The 24,445-nt window shown below is 43.0% G+C and overlaps 5 protein-coding genes across 5 annotated transcripts; 3 read left to right on the top strand and 2 right to left on the bottom strand.

Moving 5' to 3' along the window:
* Positions 1–92: 92 nt before the first annotated feature.
* On the top strand, positions 93–4,602 carry elob (elongin B). Its single transcript, XM_051387535.1, has 4 exons — positions 93–241; positions 1,433–1,567; positions 2,709–2,817; positions 3,046–4,602. Exons 1-4 carry the CDS (start codon positions 239–241, stop codon positions 3,156–3,158), a joined length of 360 nt encoding a protein of 119 aa, XP_051243495.1. The 5' UTR covers positions 93–238; the 3' UTR covers positions 3,159–4,602.
* A 124-nt stretch (positions 4,603–4,726) lies between these two features.
* Positions 4,727–7,750, top strand: LOC127356088 (uncharacterized). The gene is made up of 3 exons (XM_051387533.1): positions 4,727–6,030; positions 6,601–6,832; positions 6,954–7,750. The coding sequence occupies exons 1-3, from the start codon at positions 5,716–5,718 to the stop codon at positions 7,667–7,669; spliced, it is 1,263 nt and encodes a 420-aa protein (XP_051243493.1). The 5' UTR covers positions 4,727–5,715; the 3' UTR covers positions 7,670–7,750.
* Positions 7,751–8,491: 741 nt separating this feature from the next.
* si:dkey-66i24.7 (uncharacterized) lies at positions 8,492–10,271 on the bottom strand. The gene is made up of 2 exons (XM_051387534.1): positions 10,022–10,271; positions 8,492–9,741 (listed from the first exon to the last, which is right to left on the bottom strand). Exons 1-2 carry the CDS (start codon positions 10,206–10,208, stop codon positions 9,137–9,139), a joined length of 792 nt encoding a protein of 263 aa, XP_051243494.1. The 5' UTR covers positions 10,209–10,271; the 3' UTR covers positions 8,492–9,136.
* A 214-nt stretch (positions 10,272–10,485) lies between these two features.
* Positions 10,486–17,339, top strand: armc5 (armadillo repeat containing 5). Its single transcript, XM_051387531.1, has 7 exons — positions 10,486–11,475; positions 11,576–11,606; positions 11,722–11,832; positions 12,078–12,972; positions 13,077–13,867; positions 14,297–14,429; positions 14,578–17,339. The coding sequence occupies exons 1-7, from the start codon at positions 11,083–11,085 to the stop codon at positions 16,058–16,060; spliced, it is 3,837 nt and encodes a 1,278-aa protein (XP_051243491.1). The 5' UTR covers positions 10,486–11,082; the 3' UTR covers positions 16,061–17,339.
* Positions 17,340–17,343: 4 nt separating this feature from the next.
* LOC127356091 (cytochrome c oxidase subunit 6A, mitochondrial) lies at positions 17,344–18,832 on the bottom strand. Its single transcript, XM_051387536.1, has 4 exons — positions 18,667–18,832; positions 18,174–18,249; positions 17,717–17,859; positions 17,344–17,571 (listed from the first exon to the last, which is right to left on the bottom strand). Exons 2-4 carry the CDS (start codon positions 18,247–18,249, stop codon positions 17,482–17,484), a joined length of 309 nt encoding a protein of 102 aa, XP_051243496.1. The 5' UTR covers positions 18,667–18,832; the 3' UTR covers positions 17,344–17,481.
* Positions 18,833–24,445: the final 5,613 nt, after the last annotated feature.

Genomic DNA, 24,445 nt, shown 5'->3' with positions numbered 1-24,445 from the left:
ATTATTATTATTATTATTATTATTATTATTATAATTCTGTCATTTTAAATAACGCAGGTTCACTCCCCCCAAGAAGAACCGACGGCGAATTAAACATCACGAGAAGAAGAGAGTTCGGCTACCATCGCCACCTGTCGGTCGTCTCCGGAGGTGTCAGCCGTGAGCTCCCCGTTGTCGCTGTGCAGAGGAGGAGGCGGTTGTGTGTTTTCTCTCCTCTGTTTGCCACCAACCGCAAGAAATGGTGAGTGAGGAAAACAGACACGGCTCTTAGTAAATGTAACGACAAACCTCGGTTTTAATTCGTCGCGGTATTTTCCTGTAAATCGTTAAAATGTGTCGCTGTCAGAAGCCTTTGTTTAGCTAACCGTTTGCCCCCCACACGCTAGCCGACCGGACGTTTTAGGGTGATGAAGCTAAAAGTGGTTAACGTGGTCAGCGGGGAATGATCCAGGCTGAACCGAGGAGGGACTAACTCTGTTTTGGATACGTGACAGCTCAACTAACAAACTTTGTTTTTTGATTAAATGGCCACAAGCTGGCCGCCGAAAGAAAGAAGAAGAAGAAGAAGCCTAACCAGCTAAAGTTGTAGCCCCGGCTAACGTTACAATCCACCAAGAAACTCTTTTTGTTGTTGTTTTTTTTGAGCTGCTTGAACATTAGACAGGTTCCCAGCTCACATTGTGTGTAGTAAATGTAGCCCATGGTGTGTATTTACTGTTTATTTGTGAGGGGGGGGAAGCTACGACAGCTAAACGTTAGCTCGTCATGACGCTAGCCAGCAGCTGCCGCACCGAGGCTCTTTAAACACCTCGGTGGACGGATTGGTGAACTGGTTGGTGGACGGATTGGTGGACGGATTGGTGGACGGATTGGTGTCTTTTATAGACCCAACCCGACTCATCAACTACCTGACTCACCAGCTGTCACCGCCAGCTTCTCCTCCAAACGTAAACCTGGAGTTTTGCAACCTGGCTGGTACAAAAGCGAGAAGCAATCTTAATTTAACTACTTTTAAGTTTTACCAGCAGTTAATGTGAGACTATAGTGGATCTTAATGCCTCAGAGGTTGGGCTGACTCTCTCCTAGTGTTTGTCTGCATTATCAGATGTATCAGGAACATCCTCAGTAAGTTACTCTGCTGTAGTTGATTACATTTACCAACATGTTGTTGCTTTAATTGTGAGTAGATTAGGAATTATTTGTGTGGGATTTTTTATTACAAATGCAACATAATCTTACTTCTTTTTGAAGAATCTGGTTAAAACACACCATGAATGAGTTCTTTCAGGTTGAAATGTGCCTGCAGATGTTTACAGTTGTGTGTTTTAAGAAAACAGCTTACTAATGAAGTTTTTCCTCACGTGAATATTGTTGGGAGTCGTGCCGTGTCTCATTTCCACTCTTTCCCTCTGTGCTTTCGATCTCACTTCAGGATGTGTTTCTAATGATTCGACGTCACAAGACGACCATCTTCACAGATGCCAAAGAGTCTACCACAGTCTACGAACTGAAGCGCATTGTGGAAGGCATTTTAAAGAGGCCACCTGAAGATCAGAGGCTTTATAAGGTAAAATTACCTGGAACATCTTTCAGACATGTTTGGGAATGTGCTAAAATGTAGTTATTTATAAACAACCATGAAAGTTTTAACATTTGGATCTATTGGTGATAAAATTCCATTCTTGGAAAAATTATTGTGTCATTATTTGTTGCTTGAAACCTTCAACCTATTCCTTTATGTGAGCTGCCTGTAAACTCTTTAGTGGTCTTATTAGTGTAATGACCACGTACGTACGGAGAACAGCTCCTTGGTTTGTTGTTATTGTTGCTCATACCCACCTGAGCAGCACCTTTTATATTCATGTTTTAGCCCGGTCTGATGGAGGAGAGTGTGTGACAATGTATAGCTAGAATGAGCAGAAAATGTATCCGCAACTATTGATAACTAATCACTCAAACAAAAAATCCAAATATTCTCTGGTTTCAGCGTCTCAAATGTGTGTTTGCTGTTTTTCTTTATCATATATGACGGTGAGGTGAATATATGTATGTTTTTAAACAGACAAAACTAGCAAATTTCATGATTCATAAAAAAGGAATCAGCGGATTAATCAATAATGAAAGTGATCATTATTTGCTGTGCTAATACTGTTTATGAGTTAGCTATCTCTTTTAATATCTGTAGTTGTATTATACTTGTGTGTGTAATGTTACAAATCTATGAGCAGGACAGCTTTATGGTGATATTAGATTTTAATACGATTTTCATCAAAGCAATGTTGATTTATTATTAAAAAGAGACATAATTGTCTAAATATTTAACACATTTATCAATTATTATTCTAAAAATGTATTATATCATGTATATATTATACATATATTGACATAAAATCACATACATGGTTGATAGATGACTTAATCTATGTTACCCATCCTTAACAGTGTCAAAAAATCAGACATTACACACGCTACTTTTTAAGCTGCGTCCTTTTAATTTACCCAATTGTTGCGGGTTTATTTAGCTTTAAATGTAACTGACACCGAATACAGACTTGCTGGCTCAGGAGAACACCAGTAGTCTTCACAATAGAGAGCATTGTGTGATATTGATGAGTCCCCACCCTGTGAACACCGTCTCTGATGATCTGTGTAAAAATCTAGTACTACTTATCTTTTCGAAATGTTTTTTTTTTTTTTTTGCCCCCCAGGATGACGTGATGCTGAACGACGGTCAAACTCTTGGAAACTGTGGCTTCACAAATCAAACAGCCCGACCTCAGGCCCCAGCCACGGTGGGATTAGCTTTCCGTCTGAGTGGTAAGTAGTTCACCTTTTTATTCAACCTCGTATGAGCCCATTTTCAGTTAGTTTTGTAGTCGTGGTGCCGTTCACTCACTCGTTTCATTTCAAGCCACTCTTTGCTCTCTGAGCTGAGCAAGTTGTTTTGAACTTTAGTAGCTCTGATTTATATTTTATGTCTCTCCTCTCCCCTTTCTACTGTGGACACTTTCTCTCTCTCTCTCTCTGTCTCTGTCGTTCTCTCAGATGATTCATTTGAGCAGCTGAGGGTTGAGTCTTTCTCCACTCCCCCAGAGCTCCCTGACGTGATGAAGCCCCAGGACTCGGGCAGCACAGCCAACGAGCAGGCTGTACAGTGAGGGAGGGGGCGGGGGAAACGAGAGGGACACGCAGGGGGGGCCGGAGGGTGGATGCACGGGGGGGAGGGAGGGGTTGAATTTTTGGGAAGTGATGCCTCAGCGGGTGAGTTTTAACCTTGCAGACGACAGAGCTTCAGCTGGGCATAAACAATTACAAACACGGATTCCCCCTTGTTGTAAATTTGAGGGCGGGTGCTTCAAAGTGGTTCATTTGTCCTGATATCGGTGAACGCATGCTAGATAAATTTGATAATTTCACACAAGACCCTTCAGAGATACCTGACGGACTTGTCACGACACTGTCAGTCATCCATGGGATTGGTAAAGGCTGAACATAAAGAATTGTACCTCGTATTTAATTAATTCTAGTCTTTATTTGGGGTAAGGTTACTGCTGCCTTACTTGTGTTTTTTATTTTGCTGGCTTAAATGTGGGAGTTGATAAGGTGTGACATTTTTAGGCTTTTATGTTTGTGTGTTTCTTTATTAAACTATTACTAGGATTTAACATGTTTTTTGGTCTTTGGCCTGGATATGTGTTGCGACAATAGCTAGGGAGTTTGTGAAATTCTAAGTTACTATCTGTATTTCAAACAACTTTTGAACAGTATGAATCTGAAAATAAAAAACAGATTCGCTTGTTGGCAGAAGATCTGGCATTAAGATGAACATTTCTCGGTACTTTACTTATCAGTAGTTGTAGTTTTCATACTGTAGCTGCTCACAGAAGTTACTGAGACTGAATGCACTCAGTTGTGGGCATCTACAACACATGTAACGCTGGCGTGGACCTGGTGTTGAAAATCAAATGACTGACCGCATAGCAGCAATCAAAAATAACAGTAATTATTGATTTTTATTTTTATTTTTTTTTCTACTAACGAACGTTGGGACTAACCAACTTTCCTCTCCAGTGTTTGATTGTAGCACATGACATCGTGGAGATGTTGAGTAGTAAACCTAAACAGTTTTAAGTTACACACACACACACACACACACACAAACACACAAACACACACAGGTAGTTTGTCATGTGATGAGTTATGAACTGTGCCTGTGAGTAGTTGGGCTGCACATTCGACTCTCCATCATCCCAGAATCACTGCCCATTTAGAATTCAGTTCATGCTGCAGCTTGTGTTGTATTATACACCATTAAAACCTTAATACACGTTCTTTTCCTAAAATTAAAGGTGCATTAGAAACTCCTCTCCACATCAAATAAAAGTATAACGCTGGGTCTTGTGATCTAGAAAACTACAATTTTAAAAAAACAAAACAAAAACCAAACTCCTCCATTAGTTACAACGGGAAAGTATATTCCGACTTGGGGGTGTTGAATGAAATTGTTGACATTACCGCATTTGCAATTTGAGGCTGTTAAACAGTGGGACATGATCAAAGTTGCACTTGTAACTGATTTAACATTAAAACAACTGTTTTTCACCCCCTGTGCACTGTGGTGTTTTTCTATGCTTTTTGTAGTCGACTGTAAACATATTAACACATGCAAGAATACAATCAATTGATGTTTCAGCTTATATTGCGGGGACTAGTAAGGAGAAAAAGAAGGTAGCAATGTCCACATGTGTTTGAAAAGTCACTTAACTAGGACAGCTGTCTGTGTGTGATGTGAGTAAGTGAAAATAATTAAAACTGAATTAATCCAAGAAGAATTAAGTACTTATATGGTCAATAAAATGTCATAAAATGGAGATTAATGCCCATCACAATACCCCTGAACCCTAGTTGACTTTTTCAAATTACTTTTTATTTATTATGATAGAGTTTGGCCAAAACAACAGTCCAAATTCCAACAACATACATTTTATAATCATACACCAGAGAAGCAGCAAATCTTCACATTTGAGAGGCTGAAATCAGAGGATGCCATTTCTGCTTGATAAATACTTAATTTTATTTTGGACAATGCAACATTAATCAACATTTGGGTAAATGCAAGTGTTAAAGTCAAAGAGCTAACTGTCAACTGCAGTCCGTCCTCCTGGTGAGATGTTTTAAAATTGATTAATGGACAACATATCAGAATCACTTTATTGGCCACACATTGACTCTGGTTTTACCTCGCTAACACAGACTAACAGCATAAATAAACAGAACAAGTTCAACAAAATAGGCATAGATTAATATGTACAGTTATACATTTATACAAACAAAAAACAATAACATTTGTAGACAATACTGCAAAGGATGCTGAAATAAATATTTTACGTACGTTATTTCAACATTTCAACTCTAAACTAAAATATGTATAAAACGGAATACAGATGCAGAACATACGTTAAAAGAAATGTCACAATTGACCACTTTTGCAAACGTGAGTGTTACGTTGTACAGTTGCTCCTGAATGTATCACAAACGGCTTCTTCGCACTTTCCGACGGCACTTGAACGCAGCGTACGATAGCTCGCAGGCTGGCTTAGCATGTTGCTACCAACGGCGACAAATAACTTTATCAACTATTGGCATGGAGGGAGAAAACGACTTGATTTATGGTTTAACTAAGCCTTAGCGAACACCTATCCTCCTGCGGTACAAATGGACGTGAGTGAGTGTGTTTTATCGGCGGGCAGAGCCGTGCAGGACATGGTGGAGCGGGAGTGGCAGCCGCTGTCCCCGGGCGAGCTGGAGCAGAGGTTGGACCAGGCGGTGGAGGAGATCCTGGAGGCTGAGCTGATAGCGAAGCTCAAAAGTCAGCCTCCTCTTAGTCCTGCCGTGTATGTTCAGCTACTGCAGGGTCAAGCAAATGTGCAGCCTCAGGTTTTACAGGCAACAACACTATCCAGTCCCCCGGAGGAAGAGACACCAGAGCCCCGGGAGCCACCGGATCCTGTGCACAGTGCAGCAGTGCAGGTATCTGCTCTACTAACACTGGCAGTGTTTGCATGCTCTTTTAATAAGTTTATTAATCTGTCAGTAGGTGGGGAAGAGACATATACCCGATTGTTTTCTCTTGGTAATGGTTGGATGATAGATTTTAACTTTTATTTAGCCCACACATTACTATAACAACGACATTAAGAGTGAGTGTGGGGTTATAATGATATTTATTAGGGCTGCAACATGGACTTACTGCAATATGCAAATTGTAAAAGCTGCTAATTATTTTTGGGATAAAGGTATAATATGTAACAAAACAGCACAATAAGGAAGTATTGTTCTCCAGATGTAAGAAAACATGTTTGTTTGGTAAAATTTTGGGGGCAAAATGTAACATCAGCATGATTTTAAATTTCTGAAGCGTATATTAAATTTGTGATACAAAAATGATAATTCCCACTCTAATTGTGAATCATATCACAACTGCAATACCTGTCAAATTAATTGGAATATAATGTTTTTACTGTATACCCATTAACAATCAGCACGAGACAAACAGAAGTTAGTCGCTGTTAACATTATTTTCTTTTTTTCCCTCATCAGCACATCGCAGACCTGCTTCAAAGCTCCAAATCCAGGGCTCGAATGGCCGGACGAGCTCGCCTGTCCCTGTCCCACACCGTCCTGCTGTCCCTCACTCTGCTCACTGAGCGTGTCAGCTACCGCTCGGTGTCTCGTCGCTTCCACCTGGAGAAAGGAAACATCCACAGGATCTTCTTTTCTTTCTGCGAGCGCATCAACACGCTGGAAGAGACGCTGATCAGATGGCCAGTCGGTGGGTTGAGTTTCAGTGTTGTTTGTGGGAGATTTGTTGGATGATTGAGTGATTTGAGTGGGGGGAAAAAAAGGGGGTCGAAAATGATAATGTTTGGGGGTATTTCCTCTCTGATCTCCAGGTGCAGACGCTGTAGAGACCCTTGTCCCACTCGCCAGTTCAGAGAAGGAACAAGAGGAGCAAGTCGTCCCTCAGGTCCTGGGAGTCTTGGGACACATCCGCATCCCTATCCGCCTGCCGATAGGAAAACATGATGTGGAGAGCGCAGTGCCTGAGGTGAAGAGGATGAAGAAGGAGGCCCACCCCGACTCCTGGCTAAACCTTCAGCTCGTGTGCGACAGTAAGGGCCGGTTCCTGCACTGCAGAATCAGTAGAGGATCAGATGTGGACAGAGGCGGCGCTCTGAGGGACAAACTCAAACAGCATCCTGAACTGATGCCCTCCGGCTCCTGCCTCGTGGCCAGAGCCGGATACCCGCTCACGCCTCAGATTTTAACGCCGTACGCAGGAAGTCTCGGACCAAAAGAAGAGCTCTTCAACAAGACGCTGGAGGAGCATTTTCACATCCTGGATCAGGCTGTCACCAACCTGAGAGCCAGGTTTCAGAGGCTCAGGTATCTGGATATTGGGAACTACGATCGAGCCAGAGCTGTTGTGCTGACTGCCTGCGTGTTGCACAATGTGTTTTTGGACATGGGACAAGCGATTCAAGGGGAAGTTGAGAAAGATGAAGACGTGAGCCGAGAGGGAGAGGGGGAGGTGGACGACGAGGGTGCACGCAGACGTGACGCCATCTCAGATCTGTTGTTGAAAAACTGTGATTGTGATAGCGCGTGATGTGACGAGGCCTGTTGGACAACTTGTGTTTATAGATGTAAATGAGCAGTTCTGTAATATAAAAGGTTTATTTTAACCGTCTGTCTGCGTCTGTCTGCATATATAACACACATAATAATCATTGCTGCTATCAGAATAAAGGGATAGGTTGCATTGTGGGAGTTTTCCATAGTAAATCTGGGGAATGCTTAGTTATTACTGTGGTTTACTATAATAGGGATGACAAATAGACTTTAAGACTGATAAAAAAAGATTTAATTCTCTTGTTTTTCTGACATGGACGTAGGCTTAATCCTAAAATTAGACTTACGCAAAGGTAATCAGAATAATGGATGCCATTATATTTCAGAGTGGAAGTGCTGGCAGGCTCCAGAAAACAATAAAAAAGTACATTAATAAATAATATTAAATGTAAGTATATGCTGTTATGTCTACCTTTACACTGGTATAAATATTACCAGGTTAAACTAATCTTGAAAAAATGATTTTTAAAACAACTTTCTGCTAATACAATTATTGATAATACAGTTGTCACTTTAGTTGTAATCTCTATTAATGAGTTGTACATAGATATTAATTATTAAACTAATATTCAAACTGTTAACCGCAAATAAAATGTAGTGTTTCAGCTCCTCACTGTGACCACCGGAGGGCAGTAAACTTTAATAAATCTAACTATACGCCAACAGGCTCGAGCTTCGAGGTACCATAACTCTTTACTTTTAGTAAAACTTAAAAGATAAAACAGTAAATTATCCACTAATATTCTGCCCACCACCAAATGTGAACGTGGAGGCGGACAAAACATTCACAAATGTAGTATTTATTGCAGGATTGTTTATTGGAACAATAATGTGTGGCAACAAAACAAAAGTGTATGTTATTAATACATCAAAGTGTGTCTATGAATACTGTTTTTGATACCTCTTAAGAATAATAATAATAATAATAGGTTATAAATATATAAATGTGAAGTTTAAGACATTTCTTGACAATTGGTTGTAATCATGTCATTTCCATTAGCTTGCTTAAAGGGCCAATTCAAAAAATAACACTCTTGTATAGATTGTTGACATTTGACATCAATAATTGGTGGTAAGATGCCTATATTAATCTTATTAATGAGTAAAATTAGGTTTTCTTACTCTACAATCAACCATAATTCTGTCACAAAGTCTGTCTTGGTATAAAAATAATAGATAATTAAATCCATTCATCAACAGAAAAGGACGACTCTGAAGAAGCAAGTCGTCTCCTCGGAGTATAAACAAGAGTCTGTGTCCAATATGTCCCATTTTATGTAACATGAAGTCTCTCTTTATGCAGCTCTACAGAATTCAGACAAAAAAAACTGTAACAGTAAAAATGTGCCAACAAGACCAAATCTAAAAACATATTTGCAAACATACTCCAACAGTTTTTTCCTTATGCAGCACCATGAAAGTTTTTGGTAAGAGCAAAAGGACCCTAATGTCCATCCTTTGATATCTGTGTAGTGTTCTTCTGAGCCAGGCTGGAAATGGCCTGGGCCAGGTTGTTAATGGCCTCTATCTTCCTCTCCTCCAGGGCTTTCTGCTGGGCCCACATGTTCATCTTCCTCTCCTGCAGCTCCATGTACAGCTGGAGGACGTCCTGTGGAGGCCGGGCAGAGCAAGGGGCGGCCGTCGTGGGCGGCGTGGGGAGGATGGGGGTAAACCTCTTGCTCGCCATGGCCTTGCCCACTCTCGTCCCGCTGAGCTTCGCCCTCCTCTGGGCTTCGATCTCCTCCCGGCTCTTACCCAGGACCTCGTGCATGGCCTTGAAGAACTCCCAGTGGACGCTGGCCGCCCCGAGCCTCTTGGCCCTCTCACTGTTCTTCCTGTACGTGGCCAGCATGTTCCTCCACTTGAGGTCACACTCGTACGCCTTCACGGTGACGTCGGTGACCTCTGACTCCCTCAGTTTGGCGTTCACTTTCTCTGCCACCATCTCCCAAAGTTTCTTTTTCTTGCACACCGGCTGGTCGAAAGCCTGATCCATCTCAAGCCGGGTGTTGACAAGGTGCCAGGTGGCCTGCAGGGTCCATATAAACTCTAGAGAGGAACAAACAAACCCATAATTAAAACATTATCTTGACCTTGCACTGAACCTTTAACCTGTTTTTTTTTTTTTTTTTAAAGTTTATTAATTAAATTGAACATGAGCTTGTCAGATTAAAACACCAATTCGACATATAACTCTCATTAATGTACCTGACACTGTATGGATCACAGTTTATGGCTTTAATAACCGCAATAGACTGCGCACTCATCAAGCCCTCCTCGCTTCATGCGATGACTGGATGAAAGCGGTTTAACTTCACGTTGTACTAACCTGCTTTGGTTTTATCGGTGTCCACACTGGACACGACCGTTTCCTTTCCCTCCACTTCAGTACTCTGAATCACGATCGTCTCGAGTACCTCCATGTTGTCAGACCATATTTCAATTATTATTATTTGTGGGGTATTTATCGGGGAGTTTAACAACCTCTCAGGAGGCAGCGATGCATTTTGTCGCATCGAGTAAAACGATGACTATAACAACGTTAAATAACTGCTCGGGAATTGTAGTCCGTTTCAGTTGCTTCCAACGGGCTTTTCCGTTTACTGGCGTACTAACTGAACTACAATCCCTAAACGCTCCGAGGCGCTAAACGCTAGGTACGGTTTTTCGCTGTCAAGGGGAATGTAGTTTTTCTAATGAATGGAATTCACCAGGGGGAATACGAACGGCGGCGTCAGTTGAACTACAACTCCCGGCATATATCTAACCGACCCACCTCTTCACTCCCTGCTCCCTCCCTCGACCGCCCCTGTTTTGTTGTTTGGCTAAAGATGGCGTTAGCGGCTAACACAGGCGATTGCATTTTGTTTCACAAAAATTATTCGGCCAGTGGTAAAAAACATTGATCAAATAGAGTTTTAATTCGTCATTTGATGGGCCAAAATGTGTCACATTGAGCAAATACACGTCCATTACGTAGAATAACGCTTGTTCGGCCTTCTCACGATGTAGGCCTGTTTTTAAGGGAGTGGACCGGAGCTGTTGGGACTCCATCTCCCGTCAGGAAGTGCGGCGTCAGGTGGTACAACTTTTCCTATTTCTTGGTATCTGTAGTTTTCTGTAGGACACGCAAATAATTTTTTTTTTTTTTGTTGTTATTGTGGAAACTTTAAAAAAAAAAAAAAAAGGAAGGAACTAGTTAAGAGCACATGTTGAGTCAACTGAGTTAACAAGGTAGGAATTTAAAGTGAAAAAGGACATGTTGTTTAATTTGTCAGTATTTCACTGGAAGCGTCCAGTGATGCTCCACAGGCTGGAGAATAAGTGTCTACACTGAGAGGAGGAAAGGTTAAGATAATTGAACCCGTAGCCTGCCAGGAAAGAGGGACAATGGCAGCCTCACCTGTGCAAGGTGACTGGAAACAATCTCGACCACCCTCCAGAGAGGGGCACCCAACATCACCAGAGTCCTCTTTGACCTGGTGCCTTGCTCACCTCTCCAAACCCGGATCAGGGGCCGATCATCACGGGCACGGCAAGGCTGAGTCAGGCAGTGGCAGAGAAATGGACAAGAGGTCCAGAGTGTCTCAGTGGCGAGCCTTGGTCGCTATCCGGACTCAGCACATCAAGGGTGACAAGGCTGGCATTGCCAGGTTCAGAAGTCAAGGTGGTCTCCGGCCCCTGTTGGACCTCCTCAAACACCCAGATTGCTCCAGGAAAACCATGGACCTGGCTCTGAGCATCCTGGCAAACTGTTGCACCGAGCTGGAGACGCGTATAGAGGTAACATAAAAGGAGTAATGGAGAATGTTTTGAATGCTTTTATGTATTAAACCCTCCATTTAAAAAAAAATGCTAAAATTTAAAATGTCTTTCACTGTAGGTCCGTAAGCACGATGGAATAAATGTTGTAGGTAAGTGATGATTTATTTTCTTATGAGGACTTTTTTTAAAACTTGGGTTTTGCTGTAATATTTTATCAGTCGTTGGTATTTTAACAATTAATGGCCATTTGTTGACTTGTCTTAGTGGACATCCTGAAGAGAAATGTGGCCCTGGAGACCGTCCAGAACCGAGCAGCCCGAGCTTTGGGAAACTTGGCCATGGATCCAGAGAGCTCTGCACTCATCCACTCTGCTGGTGAGTCTGAAATGTCTCGCTCATTGGTCTGACTGCATCCTTTTTTGGCAGTTTTCCGCATTTCAAAATGAGTTGCAGCTTAAATGTGACTATTGGAGTGTTTCTAATGTTGATTATAACCATTATAATAATACTCACACTCAGGTCACTTGTGCCTTAAATAGGAAATCTCTTCTCACATAACTTTTTGTGGAGATATATTATTTGATTAATAACCATACACTTTGTGTGCTTGTTTTTTACAGGTGGTGTTCCCCTTCTCCTCCTTTGTGTGTCTCTTTCTTCCGCCCCGTCCTCCCCCACTGCCGCTCCACCCAAAGACACCTGTCCTAAACTGGAGTGCGCTCAGTCGGCTGCACGTGCTCTCCTCTACCTCTCGGATACGCCCTCTAACCGCCTGTCACTGCTCACCCAAGGGACCTTATCTGCCCTTGCCCCTCTCATCGCTCCAGAATATCCCCAGGGGCTGAGGCGTGCCGCGCTCAGGACCCTCCACGAGCTGACCCGTGGTTGTGGCGTCGAATGCGCCAGGGAGGTGTCCCGTTCTGGAGTCCTCGCTCAGCTCGGCGTCATGGCGTCGGGGGAGAGTGGTAAACCTTTCGAGGAGCTGGCACTGAAAACCCTGGCCAACGTGTGCTCCCAAGGCTGCCTGCGCCCTCTCGTGGGGTCACTGGGGGTCATTCCGAAGTTCACAGAGGAGATCAAGAGGGACCCACTAAAGTCTGGAGTCTTCCTCAAGGCTCTGTGCCTGTGCTGCAAGGAGGCGGTCAACCGGGCCAAGGTGAAGGAGAGTGGCGGATTGGAGGTGCTAATTGGCTTTTTGGCTACACATCACAGCCATCCCCTTTCCAGACTAGCCATCCTGGCCTGCGTAGACTTTGTTTTCGATGAAGCTGCTATGGAGCAATTGCAAGAGCTCGGGCTGGTCCCTCTGCTTGTTGCGCGACTGGTCGAGCTCGCCAGAGGAGAGGAACAATCTGCGGAGAAGATGGACGTGAGCCTCTCCTCCAGCATGTCTCCCACTGAGCTCCTGCCCTCCTCATGTTTTGACTCCTTTGACTTTCCTGCTCCCGAGGGCTGCAAGAAGGAGGAAGCTGGTAGGGAGCAAGGTCTATGTTCATCGAGCTTTTTAAGTCTCAGGTATGGAAAATGCAGGTTTATCTATTTCCCCTGTAAATCATTTTATTATTATTATTATTATTATTATTATTTATAATTATACATGTTTATTGTTCTGTGTTCAGGTCCTGGTTGGTGTCTGAGGGTTTGATCTCGTCAGAGGGGGACCTGCTGGATTCCTCTGGTGTTGAAGGGGAATGGGGTAGTCTTCAGATGCCACCGTCTTCATCCCCTCAGACCTCCTCCCCAAATCCGGATTCCCTGTCCTCTCTTAAAAACTCTTCTTCCTCCAACTCGACGGCCTCTTCCACTTCTAAAAAAGCAGCTCAGCCTCCCGCTGTGTCCTCTTCGGCCCAGTCACCCTCACTGAAAATCACCGATCCGCCTCCCTCTAGTCCTCAACCTCCCAGTCTACTCACACCCCAAACCCAGCCCACTATCTCCTCTCCCACTAAAACAACCCAAACACCAGTCTCTCCATCAAAGTTCTCATCCCCTCACAGAAGGAGGCAGCGTGTTCATTCAGCAGCTTGTTTGACTAAGGTCACTCTTGAAACCCCTCCCTCTTTGCCCCGCCCGATGGCTTACCACCACCCGTACCACCCTGAACCTTGGACGCCCGAGTCGCCCATCCTGCTGCTGCTGTCGCGCTTCTCCCATGCCACCGACCCAAGCACTGCTCTGGTCAGCTCAGGCATCATGTCCGGCTTGCTCTACTACCTCACCCAGCACCAGGACCCCAGCAGCAGGTGCCTCCGTATGCTGTGCCGACTCAGCTGCAACCCAAACTGTTTGCAGGCACTGGTCCGAACCGGCTCAGTCGCGCTGATTCGTCACCATCTGTGCCAGAGTCGGGGAGAATATGAGGCAGAGGAGAGGCAGACGGACCGAGTGAAAGCCAAAGTTAAACAACTTGGTAAGATAAAGATCTCACAATCACACAATAACAATAATAACACAGTAACTTTAGAATGACTAAGTGCCATTATCCGACCCATATATCTCCTAGCTGTTTTAAAATAGCTGTGGTAGCAAAAGTTCACTGATAAATGTTAGATATAATTTATATTTTATTAATCTTGTGTTCTTAGTAGTAGAGAGTAATAGATAGTAAAAGTTAATTTATTAAATATTTAAGCTTTGTATGTCAATTTCATGAAGAAATTCACATACAAAGCTTAAATATTTAATTAATCAGGGTCACATCTGGCTGATGCTCAATACTTATCCCTTCCTCTAACATGAACAATCCTTGAGAACTAACTTTTATATAATTAAACACAATATTGGGTAATTTTTTTTATTTCATTCAAGAGCAGTTTATAACTTTGCACTGCCCCTATAGGCCTAGCTCTTCTCAATAATCTGCGAGTCCAGTGTGAGTCTGGATTTGGCTCCGGGGTTCTTGCCCATGTGATGCTGTCAGGGTCTGAGTCTGACAAGATGAACTGTGCGCTGTCTCTGCCATTGATCTGCAGGTGAGTAGTGCATCTATACGAATATGAGCTCAGTAATCAAGATAATCTGAATATTTAATGACATTAATGCCATAAAAGGCTCTTTTCTGTCTTCTCTTTTAGTGGAGGTGATCTAAAAAACTGTATTTGTTGATGCTTTCTCCAACAGCAACAAGTCTCTGTTGAAGAAGCTTCTTCTGGACAACAGTGGACTACTCCTGGCTCTGCAGCCCCTTGGTTGCGATGACGATGACGTGGATGAAGACAACCCCACTGAATGTGGAAAGTTGCTTTCTGACTGGTTTAATTCACCGCATGTAGGCCTGACCTCTCAGCTCCACTCGCTGTACTTCTCCCTCCTGACTGGATGCCTGTCCACCCTGATGGGTGGCCTCAAAATGGAGCTTGACAAAAAACATCTCAGCCCAATTACAACACAGTCAGTCAGAAAACTTGACAGCATGTTACCCCCTCCTTCGAAGAAGCCCCGCCTGACCGACATCTGTCCTTACGGAGTTTCGAACTTTGACCTCCTCTTGCTGCTGGACGACGGGACTCAGATTCCAGCCAACAGGGAGGCTGTGGCCGGGGTGGAGGGGACGAATGGGGCCAGCTCTGAATACTTTTGGGCTCTGTTGAAAGGCGGATTTGGAGAAGCTCAGGGTAATGCAGGAGAAGCCATCCGCATTAAAGACGTCAGCACGGGTATGCTGCTACCAGTTCTTCACTACCTGCATGGATGTCGCCTCACCAAGGATACAGAAAAGACAAGAGAAAGTGATGATGGAAGTAGGAGAGGACAGTGTCAGATTTTGGACACATTGGTCCTTGAAGGACTGGGCATCTGCCAAACGCAGACAAAGCATCACTTGGAGGGAAACGCGGCTTTTCAGAAAACCGCTTTAGGCGAGGTGATGATTGGAGCGTGCAGGTTTTTGGTGACTGAGCTGCAGAGAGAGTTGGAAGATCTCTGTGTGTCTCTTCTCCTGTCCTGCTCCACGAAGGCTTCTAGTCGAGCTGCATCAGCTCCAACAGAGGACAACGCCGACAAGGCTGCATCTAAGATGGACCAAGAAGGCCTCGAGTTCGCAGAGGACAACCTGGCCAATCGAACATCTGAGCTAGAATTGACTGGTTGTGAAGCACAAACAGAACATTTACCAGGACAGACGAGGAAACCGAACAGTTCCCCACACCAGACAGACTGTATGAAAACCTCCTCTGCTGGAACAGGTCCGAAGGCCAGCAGGGTCAAAAGTGTCACTCCAGTTTCCAAATCAAGCTGTGCGTCAGTGGGGGACAAATCATTGGATCCTGAAGAGTTGAAGCTCAGACCAAAGAACTTGATGAAAAGTTCAGCACAGCTTCTGAAATCAGCAGCTCAGGACTCCGTTTCTTCCTCAGAAGCCAAGTCAGGTGGTAGGACCCTGGCTGCTCTCCTCCCCCAGGTATACTGGTTTTCCCAGCGGTACAGCTACCCAGCACTGGGTCGGACCTGCCTGTCTTTGCTGCTGGGCTGTCACGACTGCCGTCGGCCCTTCTTGTCCTCCTCCCTCGTCGGGGATTGCCTTCGCCGACTTGCCAGAGAGGCCGACTGTACAGAGACTCTGAAACAGGATCTACTAAGTCTGGCCACAGAAGCTCTGAGCTGAGCAAGGAGGGGAACTATTGAGTGACGCTGGCATGAATATAAAAAGCACAGCTTAAGTGAGAGTCAACTTAGGGGCTTGTTATAAGCTTCTAGAAAAAGTTTCCATTGTATTAATTTAAGTTCAGGTTACAACAACCACACTATTATCTAAAAAAAAAAACATGCTGTATGAATTTCTTCAGCACTAACAGAACTGACTGTTGATTTATTTTCGTAAACTGGAAGCATAAAATTTCTATTTAGTTTTGATGTAATCTGATATAAACTGTAGCCCGTCCCAGCATGACATAATTGTATCATAATTTACCGTTGTTGGATTAATTTCTAATGACATTTGTATTGTGGATTTTTTTTTTTTTCTTCTCCCTCTTTTGTTTTTTTTTGTTTTTTAATTTGGGGAAACAAATAAGCAAATGTCTGCAATGCATCTGATGAATGTCATTTAGCTGGAAGTACTGGAATGATCAGGGTTGGTTTAGGAGCCAGTTGTTTATTTGTACATAGAGATAATATTGATTAGCAGATATACAGTGTATAGATTCCAACTGTCCCATATTAATTTATGCCACTGAATATATTGTTGGAATATCACTTTTGCTTTTGTTTTTCTCTTGTTGGGAGTGTGGATATAGAAAACGGCCACAGTAAGCTGGCAATGTTCTACATTGTTCTTATGAAAGACCATAACCAACAATGTTTTGGTCCATCTCAATACTTTCCAACTTCACAATCTTGTTTGTGGCTCTCCGCCTCAAGCTCATTGATTCCTACTAGAATGAATATCATGAATATATAATTAGATTTAAACCAAAAGGCCAGATATTACAGCTGGGCACTGTAGTTTTTAGCAAACATTATTCAAACATGAATAAATAGTGCATTTGTTGGGGATTATTTTCAGCAGTGGATTCATACACGTTTGGTGCTCTAGTGAGTGTGTGGGTCAGCAGGATGGATAAAACAAACAGTGTGTATGTTCATGGAAACAGACAGTATTTGGTAGTAGATCAATTCACTGTTGGTTTTGGTCTTTTCATGGAATTGTTTGGCAGCAAGAAAAATACAGAATATATTACCAGCCTGCTTTCAATCTTTAAAGGCTCATATGTGCCAGATTTAAACCAGTCTGTCTTTGGCTACCCCTAGTGGTAGTGTATAGACACCATAAGAGAGAGCAGCCCATTCTGCTGTGACACTTAAAGTAGAACATTTTTTTTTCTATAAGTCTTGAGAGGTTGATTAAATTGAGCACTACTCTGAATTAAACAAAATACATGGCACTCATTGTTATACAGCACAAAGTGGTTTTATTCCTGTGTGGGTGCATCGCTCGATGGCGGTGCGGCGTGGCCCCTCGGTCAGTATAATTAAGCCAAGTACGCTGCTGATTGGAAGCACAGCAGAGAAATGTGACCGATCCTCTCAGTGATGGGAGCTCTCGTAGCCGTCGGGCAGAGCGTTTGTGTGAGTGTTGTGGAACAGACTGTGGTTTCCATCGCCCCAGGGAAATCTCTGGAAGGAGACATTGACACACAAGTTAAGTGGAGGGAGAAAAAAACTGTTCTATTCATTGCAGACCATTTATTCAGTGGTGGAGGAAGTGGTGTTTTGTAAATCCTGCTAAAAGAGTACATGGGTGCAGGCGTTTGAGAGTCACCTTGGTGCGGATACGCAGGTGAGGATATGGCACAAATTCTGGCTGCTCATGTGAGTGCGCCTGCATCTTCATGTAGGCGTTGGCCATGCAGACAGCCACACCAGGGAAGGCCAACACAATGGTCAGTATCTTCCAGGTCCTCGCTGTGGGGAAACACAACCAGTGAAAGTACATGACCGAAGCACTAAGTAGCGCATGCGGAGAGTGGGAAAAATTAGTTACAGCAGCTGTCTATACAGAGTCCATATCAGTAATAAAACATAATTCCTGATGATTTGCCAAAGAGCATGAATGCACGACGGCAGCCAACTCTGCAGACATATCAGTTAATGTTCAACTAAAAATGCTCCGACTGTACGTGACTCGGGTGCAGTTGCATGCAGGAGCTCTGAATCTGGAGGCTTTTTGATGCTTTTTGGTTGTGTTTGGTTGAGAGTTTCAGTAAAGACACACTGACCTCCTCCCTCGTGGCTCGAGTGTGACGCAGCAGCAAACACTCGACGAGCAGCCAAGGCAGCCGGAGACAGAGACATCTGTAGAGGTGAAAGGAAAAACATTGACAAACATTTGCAGTTTATTATATTTTTTAATCCTTATTTTAATGCAGCTGGAAAAAAAGATGAAGAAACTAGCGTGACCCAAGTTTATTCTATTTATTTTAGTGTCAGTAAGCCTTTATAAACTTTAAACTCAGCCAAAACACACAACAGACCACTGTTGAAATAATGACTAAAGACAACTAAAGAGAACTTCTGCACAGCCCTTTTAAATTTGACATATTCCTCATAAATAAAGTTATTTTCAGAAGAAATCTGTCCTATAACCGTCTACAAACAAACAATATCATAAAGCAGCAGGCAGTTGAGGCTGGGCCTACTAGTGTTGCTGCATATCAAGAGTGGTAATAAACTGCTTTAACTAAAATACAAGAAAATCAGGTAAAAACTCACTGTTCTTCAGGCAGGCAATATGCAGTATGCTTTAATATTTTGATATTTTTGTGGCAAAAAAAAAACGTTGAAATTTCTTCCTCCCTCCTGCTTGTTTGTCCTTCAGTCTGTCCTGAACTGAACTCAGTGTGTCAGACTCCTCCCCATTTCAGCCTGTCGCTGCGCCAAGAAAGTTTATATTTGGTCAAGTGAAAAGGCGGGCCGTTATCTGACGAAGAGGTAGGGGATTTGGGGGGGAGGAGGAGTGTTGGTTGCTGTTAAGGACATTCAGCCTGAAATAACAACAGAGGGCTGATTAATCTCACACATTAATGGAGAGGGCATAAAGTTTTTGACACAACCTGTGTTTGCTTTCATTTTTGGTTTCAGCTGAGAGCAGGAGAGAAAGAGTGAGTCCTTACAGTCGGTCACTGAAAGCACCTGCTGCTCAGTTTATTTGCTTTTTTAAATAATGTATTCATCGCCTGTTATTTTAAGTCCTTTTTGGTATGTCTTGCGTCAAGATTAGACGAACACCGATATCATATATTGAAATGTTTAAGCCTTTGAGGCCCATATTATTAACTTTAAGGTCCAGTGGGATTCTCAAAAGCTCCTCACCCTTGGACCGACACACTCCCTCTGTAACTGGGTGCTGAACTTCCTAACAGACAGACCCCAGTCAGTCAGAGTTGGAAACTGGACATTAGGCATCAGAGCTGTGAGCACAGGGACCCCCCGTGGCTGCGTGCTAAGTCCGTTGCTTTACACGCTCTTTACCTACGACTGTGTGTCCCCCCAGACCAACACATGCATTATAAAGTTTGCAGACGACACCGCGGCCATTGGACTGATCAGTGGTGGGGAGGAGGCAGCGTACAGAAGAGAGGTGGCAGGACTGGTGGCCTGGTGTCAGGAAAGATAGTCTCTCCTTGAACACAACCAAGACAAAGGAGATGATTATTAATCCTAGGAGGGGGAGGAGGGAACAGCACAGCCCACTGTACATCGGTGAGACAGAGGTAGAAAGGGTGAAAACCTTTAAATTCCTCGGAACCCACATCTGCTAAGGACCTCACCTGGTCTCACCACACCCAGCAGCTCCTGAAGAAAGCCCAGCAGAGACTTTAGTTCTTAAGAAGGCTGAGGATATTCGGCATGTCAGCCAAGATCCTCGGTAACTTCTATAGATGTACAGTCGAGAGCATCATCACCAGTTACAGTTTGGTATGGTAGCCACACTGCTCAGGACAGGAAGGCTCTCCAGCGTCTCCGGAGCAGCCTTCCCATCACTACAGGATATCTACTCAACCAGGGTCATCAGGTGGGCCCACAACATCATAAAGGACAATTCCTACCCACAACACAGCCTCTTCACACTCCTGCCGTCAGGGTGGCACTACAGGAATGTGAAAGCAAGGACAAAAAGACTCTTAACAGTTTCTACCCCCAGGCCATCAGACTCTTAAACAGTACAGTATCTCTTTTGGTATATATTGTTTTAACAGGAAAACGTACACTGCTGTCCCAGGCCATAATGACTTATTAAGGATTATTTGCACATGTTTAGACCTAGAAGTGAAAAAACAACACAAATCTTAAATAAACATGTATATAAGTGTTTCAGTTAAGTGGGCTGTCAGTTGGCAGTTCAGGAGAAACAGGAAAAGTTTTCAAGTATACGTGTAAGACATGAAATAAAACAAAATGCACAAGGTTGAGGTATTGTTTGGGCCATAATGAAGTCTCATAATAATTGACGAGTGTCTGCTAATTGTAGTCTTTTGAATTACTTCACATTTAGTTTCAACCACACAGTTTTTGCTTCAGTGTTGACTAGATTTCTTTTTAAGCAGAATCCAGAATTTGGACCTTATGTGAAAAAATAAGACATTTATATATTTTACTTTATAGATAGACTATCCACCAGGGGGAAGTGTTGCCATGAGTACGCTGTCTTTAAACATCCTGTACACTCCTAATCTTTGGTCATTTGAGTTGGACAGGCTCACTTCTGCTTCTTTCCTCTTGGTTAGAGTTCCCTAGTTTGGATTGCTGAGGCGACTCTGCAGTGGTGTAGTGCAGGGGTCTATGCAGGTATACAGAGTGCTCCCACTTAGAAATCCCCTCTGATGCGCATCTTTCAGTAGTGTGCAAGGACATGACAGATAGATGTCCAATTTTCAGGATTGAGTGGAGTAAGAAATAAAGAAAATATTTCACTCAAAATGCATATTATGTAGTTTTCTCACCCCGATATCTGGCCCAGTATTGACTGTGAAATCTGCACTGTCATCTTATATTTCACAATGATCCTTACTTCCTGAAGTGAGGCAGCAGGCGTTAAGTGACAGTGTGTATTTTTGGGTGAACTGAATACCCAAGAGTAGTCTTATTTGTCACTGTTTATAACACAGGCGGGTTACACTTAAAAAATAAGATACATATAAAAATATTAAGGGTATGTTCACTTCTTCAGCCACCACTGTGACTCTGTATAACCTTTAAAGTAACAGTTGTGTTATACATTTGGATTTCCCACAGAGTATGTGTATTGATTAGTATTAAAGTAGATATTTTTTGTCCATTTTACAACTTAGAAAATGCAGCATTTACGATTTGTAAAAAACTATGTGTAAGATTCCTGCTTTTTTATAATATCTGACCGTCTGTGCAGTTTGAATACAGTATTTTTGTACAGTGTTCTCCCTTCTGTTGAGTGTTAATTCTTGATTTTTACACTATTCGTAATGCCTCTGTCGTCTTGGTCTGGGCAGCTTCGGGCTGCAGTGCAAACAGCAGCCAGAGCCAGCAGTGATGTCAGCCCGTCATGCAGTCTGAACGTCTAGCCCTTGTGTTACTGTTGGCAGAGGTTAAACTCCATCTCAGTTTGAAGACTCAGCGTACAGACATGTACTGGCAGATTTGCATGTGCTGCAGGTGTGCTGCTGGAATCGGAGAAGCCAAAATCTCCAGTGTAACATGTATTTGTTAAGAAGTAGCTAGAAATCAGATGTAGAAATAGGAACCTAAGTCTATACAATACTTTTTTTTAGCCTAACAATGTGGCTCCAATAATCAATAAGAGTCAGTCCACCACTTTGATCCAAGATTTCTTTTTATAAAGAAATGAGAGCAAGTGCTTTCAAGGGTTGTTGAGATGTTATCAGAAAAGGTCGATTGGATATTGACTTTCATTTGGCAGATGCTTTTGTCCAAAGCAACTCGGGATAACTGCATTCACACCACGTAGGAGCAAGAGTTAGATATCAGCCACAATCAGAAGTCTTCAAACTAATAACATGAAGCATGGTCAGTGCTACAGTGCTTTGTGATTTTCTTTAAAGAAATGAGACATAAGTAAACACTAGGACGGGTTGTTGAAATGTAATCTGAAGAGCTGAATTGGCACTGCTCTTGATCATATAAAATCTTAGCATGCTTACACGGTAAACTAAGATGGTGAACATGTTAAACATCAGCATGTTACACTTATTACCATGTTAACATTTGATGTTAGCATTTATCTTAAAGGTCCACTGTGCTGCCTCACAGAGCTGTAAGCAATAGTTTTTTAATGCTTTATTTAATTATGATAATTTTAATTTTGTTCTTTGACCATTCACTAATAGTTTTAAATACAGCTCCTCTTCATTTTACTCCTCACAACACTCGTGCTTTTTTTTGTTGCCACATACAGAAGGAGCCGATTCAACAGGCCGTCTACCTGAACCTGATGAAGTACAGCATTTCCATCGATGGGCGTGGAGTTTATAAACGCACAGCGGCCGGAGGAAACGCTGTAGACTCAACACAGCAAAGTGCACGGGACAGACACAGACGGAGTGATGTGTAAATAGTAAAATGGTTAAACTATGACTGCCAACATCATAAAACAAACACAAATTTAATTTCTATATATTTGTTTCTGTACCACAGACAGACTGTATTGCCTTATGCTTCTACTTATACAAATTAAGTAATCTTAAAGTGTGTTTTTCGAATGAAATGGTGTGTAAACTGAGCTCAGGTGGGTTCACCCTCCACAACATCCCTTAACACCCTCGCCCCCCCCCGTCTGTGTACACTTCATGCCAAGAGAAAGACAACTGTGGATTGTGTGCAATGCAGTAAGTGTGTGTGATGTTGGACAGAGGTGAAAGCAGCCTGTGTGTCTGTCCCGTCTTTACCTTGTAAATCTGTGTGGCTCCATCTTTTCTGGGCACTCTGCTACCATATTCCTGCGTTCACTTCAGAGCCCCCCACATCAAAGGTCTTTATTGAAGTTGTTTTTGGATGACGGAGAAGGTTTTTTATTCTCTTTATGCGGAGCATTTCAGGATGTTTTCGTTTTGGAAATACAAACCAGGCTGAAAAAACATTACAAAAATATTTCTTAATGCTGAACTATGCCTTGAACTTTCACTTCCACGACTGAACTGATTTTAAACTGTGGCTTTAAATAATTAGATGCTGTCATCTAATGCATGTTACAGCAATTATGATGTCTCTAATTGTGACTGATTGCTTGTAGAGTAACTCCGGTTGCAAACACGCAAACCACAAAGAGTCAGAATCCACCATGGACACTGTCCCGGACTGAGAAAGCAGGGGATTTGAGGGCCAATGTTACTCTACAGTGGAAACTTCCATACACTGTCCATCAGCAGGTCCCGTGCAGACAGAGCGGGTGGAAAGAGACTTCAGTGTCTTTGGTCTGCAGTGTGGATGTTTACTTACAGTCTGACACAGCAAGTAAGCCGCACACTTATATACTTATATGACTATCTCAGGGTATCTTTTGAATTAATCATGCCAGTGAAAATGCACAGAAGTGGGACCAAGTCTCAAGTCTGGCACTCAGGTTTTCATTCACACAGGTGGGATGGAAACGCACCTGTTAAATTCACATGGCTACTAACACTCCCGGGCTTCTTCACAGCCATGCCATCAAACTTCCTTGTCTTCCAAAAAAAAGTGTTACAAACACATAACAAAGCCATTTAACATGAGCTCCAAACTCCCTCTGGCCTAACTGCTCAGCCAGATGCAGATTCAGCTGCATGAAGAGTGTGCCAGCACCATCGCTCTGTAGGTCTTTGTGTTCTTCCCCTAATGTGTACACGCACCACGGAGCCCAACGCTAATATTAAGCCCCCTGGAGGTGGCCCACAGTGTCTTGCAAGCTGGAAGAAGGCGAGCATAAAACCACTAGTAAACACTACTGTTCCAGTCTGAGCCTAAGAAAGAAAAACTTGCCGGAAAAATTTGAGATGCTAGTTGTTTTGGAGTTCTTTTCTCAAGAGTGAAAGTGCAGATGTTTATTTTACCAGAGAAAAGCTTTTCATTCAACAATATAAAGACGTCCAACCTCCTAATGAAACAGTCCGTTACAGACCATTGTAAGTTGTATCGTGTATTTGTGATTATTATTTATACCTTCGACCACCAAGTGGAGCGTTTTGTATTGTAACTGAGGTGTTGCTGCTTCGTTACCGAGGCACACTGGTTTTGACCGCGCTCCTGCTGTGTGTTTACGCTCATGTTATTGGCTTCGTACTTTTTGTGGCACATTTGGGTTTATTTTTTAAGTGAGAAGGAAACAATAAACTATACTGCAACAGCAACTGAGGCAAGCCAGGCGGAGGAGGTGAGATTAGGTGAAGCCAGCTCTAAGTTATTTGGAAAAATGCACGTTTGCGGCTTTCTTCAACAGATCAGGAGCTCGGTCACAGACTTAGTGATGCTTTACATAATGGATGCTTAGGTAAAACATGTATTATGTAAAAAAAGAGAATAG

This window comes from Dicentrarchus labrax, unplaced genomic scaffold (assembly GCF_905237075.1).
Source record: "Dicentrarchus labrax unplaced genomic scaffold, dlabrax2021, whole genome shotgun sequence".
Taxonomy (NCBI): Eukaryota; Metazoa; Chordata; class Actinopteri; family Moronidae; genus Dicentrarchus; species Dicentrarchus labrax.
This window is presented reverse-complemented; position numbering and strand designations above follow the sequence as displayed.

Bases quoted from the DNA above. Each gene is read 5' to 3' on its own strand.
- LOC127356091 (XM_051387536.1), bottom strand. From the start codon at position 18,249: ATGTCTCTGTCTCCGGCTGCCTTGGCTGCTCGTCGAGTGTTTGCTGCT. The intron at 17,860-18,173 runs GTCAGTGTGTCT...GTTTCCCCACAG, and splicing joins CTCGAGCCACGAGGGAGGAG to CGAGGACCTGGAAGATACTG. The intron at 17,572-17,716 runs GTGACTCTCAAA...GTCTCCTTCCAG, and splicing joins ACCTGCGTATCCGCACCAAG to AGATTTCCCTGGGGCGATGG.
- si:dkey-66i24.7 (XM_051387534.1), bottom strand. From the start codon at position 10,208: ATGCGACAAAATGCATCGCTGCCTCCTGAGAGGTTGTTAAACTCCCCG. The intron at 9,742-10,021 runs GTTAGTACAACG...GTTCCTCTCTAG, and splicing joins CACCGATAAAACCAAAGCAG to AGTTTATATGGACCCTGCAG.
- elob (XM_051387535.1), top strand. The intron at 1,568-2,708 runs GTAAAATTACCT...TTTGCCCCCCAG, and splicing joins AAGATCAGAGGCTTTATAAG to GATGACGTGATGCTGAACGA. The intron at 2,818-3,045 runs GTAAGTAGTTCA...TCGTTCTCTCAG, and splicing joins ATTAGCTTTCCGTCTGAGTG to ATGATTCATTTGAGCAGCTG.
- LOC127356088 (XM_051387533.1), top strand. From the start codon at position 5,716: ATGGACGTGAGTGAGTGTGTTTTATCGGCGGGCAGAGCCGTGCAGGAC. The intron at 6,031-6,600 runs GTATCTGCTCTA...TTCCCTCATCAG, and splicing joins TGCACAGTGCAGCAGTGCAG to CACATCGCAGACCTGCTTCA. The intron at 6,833-6,953 runs GTGGGTTGAGTT...TCTGATCTCCAG, and splicing joins GCTGATCAGATGGCCAGTCG to GTGCAGACGCTGTAGAGACC.
- armc5 (XM_051387531.1), top strand. From the start codon at position 11,083: ATGGCAGCCTCACCTGTGCAAGGTGACTGGAAACAATCTCGACCACCC. The intron at 11,476-11,575 runs GTAACATAAAAG...CTTTCACTGTAG, and splicing joins AGCTGGAGACGCGTATAGAG to GTCCGTAAGCACGATGGAAT. The intron at 14,430-14,577 runs GTGAGTAGTGCA...TTTCTCCAACAG, and splicing joins TCTCTGCCATTGATCTGCAG to CAACAAGTCTCTGTTGAAGA.